The sequence below is a fragment of the Bufo gargarizans genome, chromosome 4 (assembly GCF_014858855.1).
Source record: "Bufo gargarizans isolate SCDJY-AF-19 chromosome 4, ASM1485885v1, whole genome shotgun sequence".
NCBI lineage: Eukaryota > Metazoa > Chordata > Amphibia > Anura > Bufonidae > Bufo > Bufo gargarizans.
In genome coordinates, this window is record NC_058083.1 from 192,182,317 (window position 1) to 192,200,687 (window position 18,371).

The following is an 18,371-nucleotide window of genomic DNA, read 5'->3' on the forward strand; positions in this document are numbered from 1 at the left end:
GAGTAGACTGCACAGACTTTTTATTCACACTCAGTATTTCTTTGCACTGAGTGTCTATAGCACTATACCATCAGTATACTTTATGTGGATGGGGTTTTAAAAATCCCATCCACTTATAGAGGACAAGATCTGTGCAACCTGTGAATTTTGGAACAGATTTGTAGCAGGAAAAAGTCTGTTACCTCCATGTTTTTTTCCCCCTCACAGACTTAGGTGATAAATACCAGATTGTGGGGTTTACTGTCCACTCGAGTCCCCAGCAGTCCTGAAAATGGAGCTTTTCCAAGTCACCTCTGTGAAGGCAGTGGTAGTGTGCGTGCCAGTCCACCTTTGCGGTCACTAGCATGGGGTTGACTGAGAGCGCGCACAGTCAGTCCGTATTGCTGTGTAGCGACGGGCTGTGTGGTTGGCTGCGGCATTGCTAGGCTTTGTTCTGCAGCAGGAACAGAGGCTCATTGTGTAATGTGGTGTTAGCTGCCAGCAAACATGGAAACTGTAAGTTTCAGTGTTGTGTTGGACACGTGCCCATGCTTGTAAATTGGTTATTCTGCGCAAATTGCTAAAGTTACTAGAAACCAGTGATAGTAGTGTTCTGTGATATGAGCTGATGTGGGAGGCATTGCAGGGTGTAGGCTTTTCACTGGTCCTGTTAGCTAGCTTTTGTTTTCCTCTTCTCTTGTGGAAACGTGGCTCATAAAGATTTTCTTCTTCTCTTCGGCAGGTTCGTTATTTTGTGCATCACAGTGTTACTTACTACTGGAACGATTTGCACCAAGCATTCAACTATGTAACGTAAGTACTTGCCATAGTTTCCTATTTCTTTGTACATGTAGTTACAGCCTCAATGCATATAAGTCATATCTGATTTATTATAGGTAACAAATACAATTACCGTATTTTTCACCCTATAAGACGAACTCCCCCCTCCCACAAAAAAAAAAAAAAGTGGGGGGGGGGGGGGAAATAGCACTGCATTTTACAGGGGGGAATGCTGCAATTTTACACTAATACATCGCTGCCACGCTGCTGCCCAGTGCGGCCGGCGTGTGTTTCAGTGGGAGGGAGGAGGGACTGGGAAGCGGCATCTTGTTTTGTAATGGCAGCGGGGACCGGTGCAGTAACTTTATTCTACTACACCGGGCCCCGCTCACTGTAGTAATCATATAGGCAATGTTAATTCATCTCCAATCCAGGCTGTAGTGTGGTACTTACTACTAACTTCCATAGCAGGCAGGAGGCCGGGCAGAAGCCAGCAGCATAACTCGCTACATCACGCGCCTGCTCCGCACACTTTATGAATGAAGCAGGTGGCGCAGGGGCGTGGTGTAGTGAGTTTGCTGCCGCCTTCCGCCCGCTCGCCCGGCCTACTGCCTGCTATGGAAGTTAGTAGTAAGTACCATACTACAGCCTGGTTTGGAGATGAATTAAAATTGCCTATATGATTACTACAGTGAGCGGGGCTCGATGTAGTAGAATACAGTGACTGCATCGGGCCCCGCTGCCATTACAACACAAGATGCCGGTCCCCACCCACTATTGGGGGACATTCACTGTCATGCCAGCCCCAGATGCCACCTTGATGGTGCCAGCCCCAGATGCCACCTTGATGGTGCCAGCCCCAGATGCCACCTTGATGGTGCCAGCCCCAGATGCCACCTTGATGGTGCCAGCCCCAGATGCCACCTTGATGGTGCCAGCCCCAGATGCCACCTTGATGGTGCCAGCCCCAGATGCCACCTTGATGGTGCCAGCCCCAGATGCCACCTTGATGGTGCCAGCCCCAGATGCCACCTTGATGGTGCCAGCCCCAGATGCCACCTTGATGGTGCCAGCCCCAGATGCCACCTCCTCAAAAACCTATGGGCTGAATGACTTGGGACATTGACATTTTGGGCCTTAAGGGGGTTGTCGGCTTTGGATGATTCTTACTTAGTAGAATGGTCCCTTAACAATAAGTTGCTAACAAAGTGTCTTCTGAGGAGGCTGTGGTAAGCAGCTGTAATTTGTGGTGAAACATGGCAGTAAGTGTTAAAGGGTTTATTCCATGGAGAATATTGTATATTGTTAAATCCTGCCTAAACTGATGACCCTTATAAATAAAAATGCTTATTAAAACAGTGTTTATATCCGCAGATATTCCAGGAATAATGTTAGAATAGCGTCACCTGCTGTTTTTATTGAACAGACTTTCTTTGTTCACCCTTGATCTCTCTCTTCGCCCATTCTGGTACGCGGAGGGATCAAATTCATTCACAAATCATTACCCATCTGCGCTGCTTAGGTAGTAGCAGTAGAGCCTATGCGCTAGTGACGCTACTTGGAGCAACGCCACAAGATTGAAAGGGCCTGGTGAGATGTCTTGCACTGTCAATCAAGGCAGAGGGGGAGTCTCTTAAGTAGCAGACTAACTTTTGAATGAAATTGATTCATGGTGAGTTGTTGCTTCTGAAGCTGCAGTGTCTTCTCTCCATGCTGAGCAAGAGTGAAGGCCGTGTTCACACATTGGGGGACATTTATCAATGATTTTACAACACAATTGTGGTGTAAAAAAGTTGCACATTATGGCGCATGCCATCTGTGCACCATAATTTGCAACTTTTTAAGCTACTCACACTTTTCTGAAGTGCTGAGAAAAGGGGCGTGGCTTGTTAGAAGGGTGTGTGGCTTAGCCAGAGATACACCTGATTTGATAAGAGGTTTCTGCTGCTTAACAAATCAGGGGCATCTCCTGCCAGTGCAGGGAGATCACGACTGGCAGATGGATCCACCAGTCTTGATATATTTCCCCTATTGTGTTAATGTCACTTTTTTGCAGCGTTTTTCTGTATTGTGGCAAAAATGCGGTGGTTTTGCAGCGATTTCAGAAAATTATGGCAGAAACCTTAAAGGGTTTCTGTCATGAGAAATAACGTTATGTAGCTGACTGACATTAGCGATGTGCTAATGTCAGCAGTACATACCAGTATGCTTTATAACTCCCTGCCTGCTGCCGTTTTCTTAAAATAAGCACTTTTAAAATATGCTAATGAGCCTCTAGGTATTATGAGGGCATTGCTTCAGCACCTAGAGGCTCGGTCCACTCACCCATTCTGCTCTGTGTTAGAAATGCCTGTTCTTGTCCCAAAAAAAAAAAAACTGCAAGACTAGGACATGTTCTATCTTTTATACAGGGCAACTGAATGGACAAACGAATACGGTCAGTACACGGTGCGCTGTCCGCATCTTTTGTGACCCAATTGAAATGAGTGGGTCCACATCTGGTCTGCATCAAATGCAATTCAGATATTGACTGGAAATACGTGTGAATTGACCCTTACCATGTTGGTAGTGGTGAAAGGATTACCTAACATAGTCCTTGGGCTCAACTAATTTTCCAGTACCTAATCTGTGCTTAGAATTTCTACTCTAAGGTATATGTTCTGTTCCCCAACATTACTTGTGACATTGATTTGCACTGTTTCTCTCTAGGGGTCTAGATGATAGGGCTTCATGTGCTGCCATACACACTGAGCACAGCAAAGGATTAAGCAAAGAACTCCACGATTATAGGTATGTGGCTCCGTTCTCCATGAACTAGTACAGTCCTGATCAAAAGTTTAAGACCACTTGAAAAATGGCAAAAAATCATATTTAGCATGGCAGGATCTTAACAAGGTTCCAATTAGAGCTTCAACATGCAACAAGAAGAAAAGGGAGTGAGACAAAACATTTTTTGAGCATTCAATTTAATGAAAACAACGAATAAACTGAAACGGGCGGTTTTTCAGCTGATCAAAAGTTTAGGACCACACCTCCAAAAAAAAAATAATAAACCCCCCCAAAACAGAAATCCAACTTCCCAACATGAACTCGGTAATGAGTAGCTCCGCCGTTATTGTTGATCACTTCCAAAATTCGTTTCGGCATGCTTGATGCAAGCGTTTCCATGAGGTAGGAACATTTCTCCAAGTGGTGAAGACGGCCGCACGAAGGCCATCTACTGTCTGGAATGGTGGTCCATTTTTGTAAGCTTCCCTTGCCATCCATCCCCAAAGGTTCTCAATTGGATTTAGATCAGGGGAACACGCAGGATGGGCCAAAAGAGTGATGTTATTCTCCTGGAAGAAGTCCCTTGTCCTGCGGACATTGTGTACTGTAGTGTTGTCCTGTTGAAAAACCCAGTCGTTACCACACAGACGAGTGCCCTCAGTCATGAGGAATGCTCTCTGCAACATCTGGACATAGCCAGTGGCTGTTTGACGCCCCTGCACTTCCTGAAGCTCCATTGTTCCACTGAAGGAAAAAGCACCCCAGACCATTATGGCGCCCCCCCCCCCCCCTCCACTGTGGCGTGTAGAAAACATCTCAGGTGGAATCTGCTTGTCATGCCAGTAATGTTGGAAACCATCAAGGTTACATTTTTTTCTCATCAGAGAATAAAACTTTCTTCCACCTTCGAATGTCCCATGTTTGGTGCTCTTTTGCAAAGTCCAAACGAGCAGTTCTGTGGCGTTCAAGGAGACTAGGTCTTTGAAGACGTTTTTTTTGTTTTTGAAGCCCTTCAGTCTCAGATGCCGTCTGGTTATGGGGCTGCAGTTAGCACCAGTAAGGGCTTTAATTTGGGTCAAGGATCGTCCAGTGTCTTGATGGACAGCCAATTGGATCCTTCGTCTCAGTGCTGGTGAAATTTTTTGGGGGTCTTCCACTTGACTTTTTTGTTCCAGAACCCTCAGGATCATTTAAGAAATTCCAAATGACTGTCTTACTGCGTCCCACCTCAGCAGCGATGGCGCGCTGTGAGAGACCCTGCTTATGCAGTTCAACAACCCGACCACGTTCAAAAAGGGAGAGTTTTTTTGCCTTTGCCATCACAACGTGTCACTACCTGACAGAAAATTACAATGAATCCACATCTTTGCACAGATTTGGCCTTTTAAAGGCATGTGGTCCTAAACTTTATATCAGCTGAAAAACAGCCTGTTTCAGTTTAATCGTTATTTTAAATTAATTAAATGCTCAAAAAATGTTTTGTCTCACTCTCATTTCTTCTTGTTGCATGTTGAAGCTCACTTAAAACCTTGTTAAGATCCAACAATGTAAAATATTATTTTTTGCCATTTTTCAAATGGTCTTAAACTTTTGATCAGGACTGTATTTTATTTTTCTAAAATTAATCTTTTCACATTCAGCGACTGTTGGCATAGCCTTCAAGTGTATTCTGTATATTATTTTGTGTCCTGACGATAGCGGATAATTGCTTGAACGCTGATTTTCATACACTTATAGTAGTATTGCGCATTCAGAACACTGGTAATAAACCTGTAAACCAAATTCAGATAAGACAGTTCCTTTCACTGTCAGTTCAGATTGAAGTCCAGTGTACAGATACCTAGTGGTCATTATGAAAACTGCAGTGTTTCATGTATAGTCATAGCATGATGGAAAAATGTAAATGTATTTTAAATTCCTGTATTCTAGCAACTATGAGATCTCTGAACACGTTGTCTATGATCAGATTATTCACTTATCAGCAGATTTATTACTGACTAATGTCATAAGGTTATGGTACTTTCTCATGTAGTTGATATCTCAGATATGACATTTTACTTATCTACACATACATTGGAATACATTGATTTTTAAATTCTTCTAGTTCATTATACAATGTAACTAAACCTTGATGAGTAATATCTCCCAACAGCCGTCAGCAGAACACTTGTTTGGCAGTCAGCCATTTTTCTTGACTTTCCCTTACACATGCGTGTATTCTGAATGAGGAAAGGGGAATTAGATGCTGCCTGAGAACAAAAGGTCAGGCGTGTTGAAATTCAGCATGCTCGATCCTTCCTGCCTGCTTAACATCTGCTGCATGATTGTTGATGATCTGATGCACTTGAGATGGTCAGCTGGCCCCACCTAATTTGGCAGGTTCAATCAAACTTAGGCCTCATTCACACGACCATATCAGTTTGCGGTCCGCACACCTTGGATTTGCAAAACGTGGATACCAGCAGCATGCATCCCACACTTTCTGCAGTCCTCATTGTCGAAATGCCTATTTTTGTCTGCAAAATGGCCAAGAATAGGACATGTTATATGATCTACGGCACGGTGTGGATAACACACAGATGACATCCATGTGCGGTTCGCATTTTTGTACATGAGACCTTACTCTTATGTTTGTAGCCACTATTAGTCCTCATAGGTGGTATACATGGGGGAAAAAAGTAACAAAGATTATACTTCTCCTATTTGCATCAACTTCTTGCTTAAGAGTTTCTGCAGTTTGTTTAAACTGATGATCTATCCTCTTGATAGATCATCAGCATCTGATCGGCGGGGGGCTGACACCCGGGACCCCCGCCGATCAGATGCTGATGATCTATCAAGAGGATAGATCATCAGTTTAAACAAACTGCAGAAACTCTTAAGCAAGACACCCGGGACCCCCGCCGATCAGCTGTTTGAGAAGGCAGCGGCGCTGGCAGTAGTGCAGCGGCCTTCTTACTGTTTACCTCTGGCCCAATGACGTCATGACTGTATCAACTTGCCTGGACGCGGCTAAGCTCCATTCAGGTGAACGGAGATGCTAGTCGTGACGTCACTGGGTCTGCGGTAAACAGTGAGAAGGCCGCGGCGCTCCTGGAGCACTGCTGCCCTCTCAAACAGCAGATCGGCGGGGGTCCTGGGTGTCAGGCGCCCACCGATCAGATGCTGATGATCTGTCCAAAGGATAGATAATCAGTTTAAACAAACTGCAGAACCCCTTTAAAGAATGTTTACAAAATGCTAAATGTGAATAAGGCCTTAATCTTCTGGGTTTTCTTCATTCATGTTTGATTACTGTCTAGATTGCAGCAAGTATGGAGATTAAAATTAATGTAATGTACTAATGGGAAATGGATCCTAGTTTATACTGACTTGTACTGTTAACCTTGAGCTGGATTCGTATGATACAAAGTAACACTGATATAAAGATGATTACGCAAAGTAAAGTTCCTACTGATGTCACTGATGACTTCAACGTTGGTATTTATGGCCTCTCTGTAGGTCAGGATTGAAACGCGAATATCTATTTGTGGAAGTTGTTTTGTAGTTGCTCACATATAAATGTATTTAGAACTATATGGAACTTTAATTGAAGACAGAAAAATAAAATGTGACATGCATCTCATCCCTAATATGAAGTATGAAACCTATAATGTTGCACGTCTGCATGAATTTATCTTCTACATCAAGGACCACATGCACACAGTTTGCTAAATAAAACCAATTTTGAAAAGAATAAATGTGCAATTTCATACATGTCTCAGTCTGGTTGGGAGCTGTAAGCCGCACCTCGTCTCACTTTTTGTGGGCTATTTAACAGTTTGCATCTTCTTCATTAAGTTAACATTTTTTTAATTCCTTTTCAGAAAGTTATTTTATGGAATAAATGAAATTACTGTTAAAGTGCCTTCTCTTTTTAAGCTTCTAGTAAAGGAGGTAAGTGGATCCTTGGTTAGTTTCAGATGCCTCTTCCTCATGTTGATAATGTTATGTAAGAAGTTCTTCTTGCTAGTTAGTACAAAGTTCAGTCTTTTCACTTCATTACTGATTATTCTACACCATAGCTAATCAATGTCAGCATACCAGTACAATCTCTCAGTAGAACGTCCTGATCGGAGGAGCATAGGTCAAGTCATTGCATAAGCTGTACTGTATATCTTTGCTCTGTGATATGAAGCAGGTGGACTAAGTATTGAAAAATATGTATATTTATATATTAACAAAAATACAGGGCAGCACTCCTGGTAATAAAGGGGCGGGTGCCAGCGATGAAAACACCTGACTAAGGTGTACAGTACAAAAATAGAAAGCACCGCAGCACATCCGTGGTGAAAATAGTGGATCTTTATTCACCCAAGCGACATTTCAGTCCAATTACTGGGACCTTTCTCAAGCTTGAGAAAGGTCCCAGTAATTGGACTGAAATGTCGCTTGGGTGAATAAAGATCCACTATTTTCACCAATGGATGTGCTGCGGTGATAGATAGATAGATATATATATAGATATATAGATATAGATATATATATATATATATATATATATATATATATATATATATATATATATATATATATATATATATATTATATCTATCTATCTATCTATCTATCTATCTCTCTATCTCTCTATATATAAACATTCTCCAGAAGTGGCAATTTTTTTTAAACGTTTTCTATGTTTTTCGGACTATAAGATGAACCTGATTATAAGACACAACCCTCTGCAGTACACGTATTATAAACACAGCTCTGCAATACACATTATAGGACCACACACACACACATTATACATACACATTAAATGAGACATAATACCATAAGGCAAATCAGCTGCTACAGGACCTCACATCGGAGCTGCTGGAGAACCTCCTAATTCACACCTCAGCTAAAGGAAAATATGATAATCTGATGCTGCAGAACACACAAGGCTTCGATCACATCTATGTTGTGGCCTCCACCAGATATCAAGTCATAAATGCTGGTCAAAATTTTGCAGCATGTCAGGCTCCATGAAGAAAACCCATCAGCGTTTCTGGGATCTGTCAGGTGTGGTCGTCTATGATGTGCAAGATCCAGCACTATCGTAATTTTAGTTGTGCTCCTTTGACAAAGCAGGACAGCAAAGCCACTAGCAGATATGTGAACAAAGCCTAATAAACACCTCAAATGCTGCAGGACATTGTAATAGTGACAAGAGAACTACAAATCACATTACAACCTAGTTGTTCAATATGTAAATTAGGCTCTGATGGTGCCCAGAGGTGGCGTGCAGACGGCAGGTGCCCAGGCCCCTAGTCGCTTTTCATATGAAACCTCTCCCCTTTTACCCCTCTGGCCCGCCCTAGGTTCTTCAGAAATCCAGCGCCGTTCACAAGATTCGCCACGTCTGCGCACTTCATTCCCCATTATGGGCAGAGGCACTAGAGCGTTTAATGTGCATATGCCGGCCAGTACATCTAGCCGGCCTTGTGCCTCTGCCCATAATAGAGAATGAAGTGCGCAGGCGCGGCGAATCTTCAAAACTGCGCTGGCGCTGGATTTCTGAAGAACCTAGGGCGGGCCAGAAGTGTAAAAGGGTAGGGGTTTCATATGAAAAGTGCCACCGCCCCTGGGCACCTTCAGAACCTAATTTACATAAGTGTTTTTTAAACGTAAATAAGCAACTGACAGCTTTACGGTAAGTAGCATTCAAATATGGGGACTATAATGCAGATCATGGGGTTAGTGTTCTATAATGGTCATTTTAGGTGATAGACGCCCTTTAAGCGTGCTTTAAAATCTGAATTGCGCGATTAACGTTGTTTAGCGATTGTTGGCTGAAATATCGGACAGTGTAATACAGCCTTAAGAGTTCGGGTCTTAGTGGGGCAGATATCTTTTCATTAATGGGCGACATGCAACAATTTAATGACATTTGTTTTAAAAAGACGTTGAGTCACACGAAACAATAATTGCCACAGATTTTCCGGTTTTGTCTTTTTACTGCAGTTGTTGCTTGTTCTCCTCTAAAGCAGTTGCACTGCTAATGCCTGGCTGATTTCTGCTCAGACTAGAGGATGTGGCAATGACTAACAATCTTTCAGTCAAGCAGATTTGTGCAATTCACAGAACAATTATGATTTTTAGTACACTGTGTGAATGTGAACGGAAAGTTTAAAAAGATACGACTTTTGGTAAGTGGTAAGGAAGACATTAAAATGGAAACGGTCCTTACGGGGTTAAAGTCTGTTTTGGAAACTTTAGATGAATTTTTCAAATTATCAGGAAAGTTCAAAGCCTTCTAACGTCCTAAAAAATAAAATGACATTTACAAAATAAAGCCAAGATGTAGTTGACATGTGGTGAATGTTGAGGTATCTGTCTTAAAAGCATAACAATTAAAATCACTTGGATAAGTAAAAGCATTCCAAATCTGTAATCGCATAAATTGGCACAGGTCAGATTTGCAAAATTGGGCTTGGTCAGGAAGGGGGAAACTGGCTGAATCATGAAGGGGTTAAAGTGTAAAAAAAAAAATTTTATTGGTTATATACCACATTTGCTGCTTGGCTTGAGCGAGTCATTCAGTGGTGTTTCCTGGAATACTGCAATAGGTTATTTTATAGTTACATAAATTTGCCACTGCAGTTGGGTCGATCTTCTTCTTTTGTTTTCTTTTCTTTTCCTTCTTCAGCATTTTTCTTGGACATATAGCACTTTGGAGAGTAGCCTTCTTGTGATTTATAAAAGCTAATGTCTCATGCATCTGTGCAAAAAATCGACCTGCATTAGGTCTGAGTGAGATCCCATTTCACTAATCAAGATTACCTTTAGTAGCAGTTAATTCATTGCTTTTGAAGTGTACTCTGACATGCCAGTTATTTAGTTATTTATGAGGCCTCATGGTGATTGCACCAACCACTTGTCATAGACTTGCCATTAGTCTTAAAGCGTACCTGAGTTAATGCAAAAAACTTTTTTTTTTTTTTTTTTTTTTTTTTTTAATAGCTGTGCTTCTTTGTACAATCGGAATTGAGGGAATAGATCTTTGGCCTTCCCTGTCTTTTTCAGCCTAATTATTCCCCTCTTCAGCTTCACAGCTAGATACATTTCTCTCACAAGCAAGGGTCATTTCCCATCTGTGGAATCTGCCAGCACTGTACTGCTGTGACATCCTTTCCCTTAATTACCCCCCCCCCCCCCCCAAAAAAAATATTTTCAGCTCTGGGGCTCACAGAACAGATTTTGAGGGGGTTGTTCCTGTTATCTTCAAAAGCAGTGTGAAGCAGTTCTTTTATCAGGCTTAGGATCTTGGCTCGCTATGACATGCCCCTGCTGCATCTCATTCATATTCTGTCTCTTTATTACTAGGGACGGATCTTGCCCGACAACAGGCAGTGGACTGTAAATTAGGTGGAAGTGAGACCCCTAGTGGCTTTAGTTGTACAGCCTTTTTCAGGTGGAGGCAGGCATATTCTTTTAAATGAAATGATTTAGAAATTCGCTATTTACACCATTCTCTATTTAAGTTAAATTATGTGAAAGCATAGTTACTCTTTTTAATGTTATTTTCATTCTTTCTATTTTTATTCTAGGTTCTCAATCCTTTTTACATTTTTCAGCTGTTCAGTGTTATTTTGTGGAGCACAGATGAATACTACTACTATGCATCTGCCATTGTGTTAATGTCTGTAATATCCATTATTAGTTCTCTGTATACCATTAAAAAGGTAAGCAGCTTCCTTACTAATGTAGACTTCCTTCAGAATGTGTCAACAAGACCTATATATTAAAGCACTTGACATATATCATACAATTACAGTCATGTTGGGAAGGAGTTCCTGCATTGGCACGTTGCAATACAGAGTATTGCATTGTATTGTACCAGTGATGCAGACATTGGAATTGGAACTAACCAAAAAAGTAGAAAATAAATAAATAAAAAATTCTAGCTAAATCCTGCAAAAGTAAAATGACTCTTTCCCTTCTGAGCCTTGCCATGTGCCCAAATGTCTGTTTGAAGCTACATTTTGGGTGTTTGTTGCTTTTTTCCCCTCCTTTTAGCCTTAGAGAAAACGTTTCCACTAAAAATACATATTACTGTAAAGCTTTGTTTTTCATATTAACTTCCCAGTTTTAGTAAATTCTATGAAACACCTGCAGGGTCAAAATGGAAAAAATGCCACTAAATAATTTCCTTGAGGGGTGTAGATTCCAAAATGCAATCTTGTGCATTGTTTCTTATATTTTGGCACCTTAAGGCTTCTACAAACCTGATAAAAAAACAAACCTGATGCACAATGGGTGATTAGCTGGTGCTCCTGAACTTGGAGTTCTGGCCTGATTTCTATGGAAACTGTACGCTACCGCTGCCACTTGCTGAGAGTCACGGCCGCCGGCATCCAGAATTGAACACTCATCCATCAGACTGCCAGATAGAGAAGTTGGATCCTTCACTCCACAGAACATGTTTGCATTGCTCTAGAGTCCAGTGGTAGGTGTGTTAGACCACTCCATGTGACATTCGGCATGTGCTTGTAAGACTTTCATGAAGCTCCTGGTGCAGTTTTTGTGCTGCTGATGATACCACTGGAGGTTTGGAGCCCTGCAGTTACTGTGTCAGCAGAGCTTTGACAACTTTAATACACTGGTCCTCAGCGATCCCACTCTGTAACGTTACGTGGCGTGCCACTTTATTACAGAATTGGTGTGGTTCCTTAAACACATCTACTTTGTGGTAATACAACTCAAGGATGATGGTGGAATATCTGGGAGGGAAGAAATTTCATGCCATTTAAACCTACTAATTTAGATGGGACCGTCCTATTATGCAATGTGTATGGGTGTGTCCTTGCCCTTCCTTGATGGCAGATGTTGGGCATGTTGGATTTTGACATGCTCAGTCCGTTTGTCTCACAGTAGATTTACGAACACCAAGACGTGTCTGTCAGCAATGTATTCCCCTTGATGCTCGGTGTCAGCTAGTGCTAATGCATTTTCTTCTTTTTTTACAGCAATATATAATGTTACATGACATGGTTGCAGCTCACAGTATTGTCAGAGTTACTGTGTGCCGCGCAAACCAAGGTAAGTCACTTAGCATGGTTTCATACTGCCCATTGCTGGCTCTGAAGCCTTACAATACTGATGGCTACACAATTTGACAAACATTGCATTATATGTGCATAGATTAACTTTCATCATTCTAATAGCAATGGTGACTTTACAAATCCTTTTGCCACTCGCAACTGACTATATATTGGAATTATTTTTTGCTTACTGTCCCATGAATGTGTGTAACGTGGATATCATGTTGCATTTCAGAACGTTTATTGAATGTTATCATGCCCAATAATTTAACTTTTATAGGTCAACATTAGATTAGATAAATGTCTCTTAATGTTCCCAAGGCATGTACTAATTAAAGAAATCCCCCCCCCCCCCCCCCCCCAAGGTTACCAGCTAAACTTTTAAAGGCTATGTAACAAGTTTGAAAAACTGCACTAACTTTCAGGCTTCAATCTTCATTCCTTCATTCCTGATATTTTTAGTTTGCAAGCTACGTATGTGGGGTTTGTGTGTCCAGAATGCTGCTTTCTTCATTACCTTTCATGTATCAGCACAACTTTACTCCTGTACTGGTTTCTGCTTCTGATATAGCCCATGTGTTGTCCTCCTCTCACCTGTGCTGACACTGATGCCGTGCTTGTGTGATGTCCCCTTCCTCTAAATATTCTGCCCTGCGTTCCCTCCCCTCTACACATTATTACAATCTGGGTGATTTCACACCTGCAGACGCTGCCATGTGTGATTTTCCTCTGTTAAAGTTCTTGCTCGCATGCATTCAGGCTCCTTCCCATCCCTAGCGGCTGTGCAGGGGACCACAGCTTGGTGGCCGTGGTCTGATCCTCACTGATCCAATATTGATAGAATATCTGAAGGACACACCATCAGCGTTGTGAACCCAGGAAACACCTTTTAGTAGTTTGCATGTGACAGCTGTGGTAAACCAGAGGATGAATGTCTGATGCATTTAAACTTACCAACATATGAATACACCAGTAATATAGTATCTCTCTTGCAGAGGTTGAAGAAATCATGTCTACTGACCTTGTACCTGGGGACATTTTGCTAATCCCACCTAATGGGACCATTATGCCATGTGATGCCGTCCTGATTAGTGGAACCTGCATTGTGAATGAAAGCATGTTAACAGGTAATGGTGTGGATGTGAAATTATTATCTTAATGGCCACTAATGTGTCTGTATCAAGCTTAATAGCCTGTACTGCTTCCTTTAGGTGAAAGTGTGCCAGTGACCAAGACTAACTTGCCCGATCCATCTACAAATTCCAGAGGAGTGGAGGATGAACTCTTTAATACAGAGGCTCACAAGCGTCACACTTTATTTTGTGGAACCAATGTCATCCAAACCAGATTTTATGCTGGAGAACCTGTCAAAGCCATAATCGTCCGGACAGGTATTACCAATCTGCTTCTCATGGCGTTTATTCTTTCGTTTTGTATTTTACGCGTAGAAATTGCAATTGTGTTATTGGAACGAAACCTTGATATTAAATCTCTTGTCTTCTCAGGGTTCAGCACTTCTAAAGGACAGCTTATTCGTTCCATACTTTATCCAAAACCAACAGACTTCAAGCTTTACAGAGACGCCTACCTGTTCTTGCTATGTCTTGTTGGAGTTGCTGGCATTGGGTTCCTGTACACTGTTGTAAATAGTATTTTAAATAAGGTGTGGATCCTCTTTGTCGTATGAGCTCCCTCCCTTTTTATTAAAAAAAAAAAAAAGTTTGCGGATTTTCAATGACTATTACTTTATTTATGTTTTTGCATGTTTGCTCTGTTCTTCCAGGTCCCAGCCAACATTATTGTTATCGAGTCCCTTGACATTATAACCATCACAGTACCTCCTGCTCTTCCTGCTGCCTTGACTGCTGGGATTGTGTATGCACAAAGGCGTCTGAAAAAACTTGGCATCTTCTGTATCAGTCCTCAGCGAATAAACATTTGTGGGCAGTTAAACCTCATATGCTTTGACAAGGTTAATATATTTGATCACGGCATTACTTTTCTTTGCATAGAATAACACAGGCTTAAAATATTGTAGGATTATCAACATTTGCAAGCATTTTTTTATGGCAGTAGAATATTATCTGCATCCACATATACAGATCTATTGTCAGTCTGTGTAAGAAAAAGTGTATGTATTATCCAGTTGTAACACCAAGCCTGCTTTTCTGTATGCAATATCAGAAGGGGAAAAAGATCATTTTTCTTTCCTGTTTCCTGCCTGGCTACTTTAGCTCCTGTAGTACAGCCATGATACTAGAAAGTACAAGCTGCCACTGATTATTCTAGTGATGAGACAGGTCCTCAAGAATATCATGACTCATTGGCTCTCATTGTGTATTGAACAGGTCCAGCATTGAAGCTCTTCAGTACACGATTTGAGCAAAACAGCTGGGTCAGTTTAAGAACGTATGGAACTGTCACTAGTTCAACTAGTGCAATAAAAAACTTGGGACAGATTCTTTCATTTTAAATAAATATATGAAATACCATATTGACATGGTCAGGCATGTGCACTGCCGCTCCGTTCATTCTCTATGGGACCGCCATAGAGCAGTCCACTCCAATCTCTCCAGCAGTCCTGTAGAGACTAGATCACATTCTTCTTGAAGCTTTGGGCCTCATTTATAATAATTGTTCCGATAGCAACCGACCAACGCACAGCTTTCATTTTTCACAGCAGTTTAAGAAATGAAAGCTGAGCTCTGGTTGTTGTGCACCACAAGGCCAAGTTTCTCTTTGAGACCGTTTTGATAAACGAGATCCATTGTATGAAATCTGGATGGTTGACTTTTTTTTTTAAACTACAAGATTTTCCTTGTCCCTTTTCAGCAAAAAAAAATTAATAAATAGTTTTAATTATCTTTTTGTCTTTTAGACTGGCACTCTTACTGAAGACGGTTTGGACCTCTGGGGAATCCAAAGAGTGGAGAATGCTCAGTAAGAGAAGTCTAATTTCCTGTTCTTTATTACACCACATATGGATTTTTTCATAGCTCTAGTGACTTTTCTGTGTTCGTGGCTGTTAAACTATTTAGAAAGTGCTCAGTATGTGTGTATATATATATATATATATATATATATATATATATATGTGTGTGTATGTATATGTGTGTATATATATATATATATATATATATATATATATATATTAATATATATATATTTAAATATAATTTTTATTTTATTTTTATAAATTCCAGGTTCCTTTTGACAGAGGAAAAAGCTTGCAGCGAGAGCTTGGTTAAGTCTCAGTTTGTTGCCTGCATGGCAACATGTCACTCGCTCACAAAAATTGATGGATTGATTTCAGGTGACCCCCTCGACTTAAAAATGTTTGAAGCCATAGGATGGGTAAGTGATGTTTCAGCTTTCTGACCCATTGAAAAGCATCTGAACACAATTTTGCTCACTCACTTTTCTGTGCATTTAAAATACATTTTCCCCCCAAAATCTTATTAAAGTTTAAGGCAAGATACAGTCGCCAAACAAAATGGCATGACATTTATACTTTTGCATAAAATCTTTTGACGAAACCTGAAAAAATGACAAATAATAACAATCGGCCCAATAATTTAGGCTGTAAGAACATTGAAAACCTGAACTATTAACATTTTTCCCTAAGAGCTGAAGAAAGGAAACCTGTTGTAAGGTAAAAAGATATTATTGCTCCCAAGAGAAGGTATGAAAACTAGGTTAGGCTCACACCACTTTTTTTATTTTTATTTTTTTGTCAGTTATTTCTGGGTCAAAAACACAAAATAGGAGGACATTTTTCAATTCTACCTCATCTCTAGGTAGGCTACACTACTGGTTTTGGCTCACAATAACTGATGTAAATCACTGATCAAATAACTGACATGTGAACTGGGCCTTATGGATATACTTTAGTAAAACAAGAAGCCCGCAGCTATTGAGAATCTGATAGGTACCAGAGGAAAGAGAATTAGGATAAGGTGTTGAGTGTGAAAACTCAACCATGGATTCTAAATCTGTCAGAACTTATGCTCAACAGCTCTTCCATTCTACATACTCAGTGAATTATTTTAGAATTGCAGAAACATGAAGGATTTTGTAGCACGTTAAAGATACAGTGCTGCCCATAATTATTCATACTCCTGGCAAATTTTGACTTGGTTACTTTTATTCAACCAGCAAGTATTTTTTTGATGGGAAATGACATAGATAATAAGACGATGTACAAGAGGCATTATTGTGGGAAAAAAAACATTTCTCAGCTTTTATTTACATTTGAGCAAAAAGTGTCCAGTCCAAAATTATTCATACCCTTCACAAACTGTCAGTCTGTGGGAAAATCTGTTCTAAAGCATCCTAATTACCCTGATTAATTGGGAACAGCTGTTTTAATTAACTCAGCAGGTGAAAAACAGCAGCTCTCCGCAGTTGGTTTGTGGACAGTCATTGCTAAGACAAAGGAGCTCAGTGAGGACCTGCGGCTGCGCATTGTGGCTGCTCACAAGTCAGGAAAGGGTTACAAGGCCATTTCTAAATGGTTTCAAGTTCCAGTGGCTACAGTGCAAAGTATTATTAAAAAATACAAGATGTTCCGTACTGTGGAAAATCTCAGAGGACATGGTCGTACTTTATTCCACATTTATCAAATGTTTAATTTTACTTGATAATTGTGTCATATCCTTAGACCTTTGTCTAGAAAAGGTACTCAGTTTTCCACCCTCCTCCTGGGCTGAGATTGCGACACTTTTTTTTAAAAAGGTCTCAATTAAAAATTCTGGAGTGAAACTCCTTAACATAGATAACCACACCCACTTTTCCACCCACATTACAGAACTGGATGCCGCTTAAATTTTGGGCATGTGAGTGCAAAAAGTTGCAAAAACTCTATTTTTGAGACTTTTTTTACGCCAGAATTCTGGAGTGAAGATATGATGAATCAGGGCCTATGGTAAAGTACAGACTATAACGAGAACCTGACACATTGAATATGCAGTCCAATCTTCAAGCAGCATGTTTGACAGCAGGAAGAGCTGGACAGATTAATGTATACTGTATTTGTATGACAAAACGAAAATATTCAATACAACTTGTTGATTGAAAGCTCTGCGTAGTTCTCTGCTTGGGAGTCCGGTGGGCAGTCTGATCAGTGATGGCCGAATGCACACGGCCATGTTCCTTTCAGAGCAGGAGCGCATGGCGTCATTGGTTGCTATGACTACGTGTGCTTCATGCCGCCGCTGCACTACAGTAATACACTATACGAGTGTATGACTGTAGTGCAGCGGTGGCATGAAGCGCACGGTGTCATAGCAACCGATGACGCCGTGCGCTCCGGCTCTGAACAGGAATCCTGCCTGGGATACCACGGACCGCTCTCGGCCGTGTGCATTCGGCCTCAGACAGCCCCCTAAACTCATAAGCCCAGAATGAGCAGGGACTTAAATGAATAGCATTCAAGTTATACTGAATTTTTTCCATAAAACTATATATCACTCTGCTCAGCTCCTCCTGCGCTATAACATGCTACCTGCAGGTTATACTGAATTCTTGTGACAGGTGCTGTTCGAAATTCTTCTTGTTTATTAGCTGTGACACCATGTAATTGAAGCATCCAGTGGATGCTTGTCACTATGCGGACACCACATCATTTGGTGTTGATTGGCTGTCACAGTCCTATCATGTACAGGTGACAAGAGAAAGTGACAAAGGATTAAAGGGGTTGTCTCACTATTGCAAATGGTATTTATCTTGTAGAGAAAGTTAATACCAGGCAGTTACTAATGTATTGTGGTTATCCGT

General features: G+C 41.0%; 1 protein-coding gene across 1 annotated transcript in view; it reads left to right on the forward strand.

Moving 5' to 3' along the window:
- Positions 1 to 18,371, forward strand: part of ATP13A3 (ATPase 13A3) — a 143,039-nt gene that overhangs the window by 78,574 nt on the left and 46,094 nt on the right. The window contains exons 5-15 of the mRNA XM_044289425.1: positions 722 to 792; positions 3,469 to 3,549; positions 7,395 to 7,464; positions 11,103 to 11,237; positions 12,522 to 12,594; positions 13,592 to 13,723; positions 13,808 to 13,987; positions 14,102 to 14,259; positions 14,380 to 14,568; positions 15,475 to 15,536; positions 15,800 to 15,950. Coding sequence (XP_044145360.1) covers positions 722 to 792; positions 3,469 to 3,549; positions 7,395 to 7,464; positions 11,103 to 11,237; positions 12,522 to 12,594; positions 13,592 to 13,723; positions 13,808 to 13,987; positions 14,102 to 14,259; positions 14,380 to 14,568; positions 15,475 to 15,536; positions 15,800 to 15,950 — 1,302 coding nt within the window. The remainder of the gene's footprint in view (positions 1 to 721; positions 793 to 3,468; positions 3,550 to 7,394; positions 7,465 to 11,102; positions 11,238 to 12,521; positions 12,595 to 13,591; positions 13,724 to 13,807; positions 13,988 to 14,101; positions 14,260 to 14,379; positions 14,569 to 15,474; positions 15,537 to 15,799; positions 15,951 to 18,371) is intronic.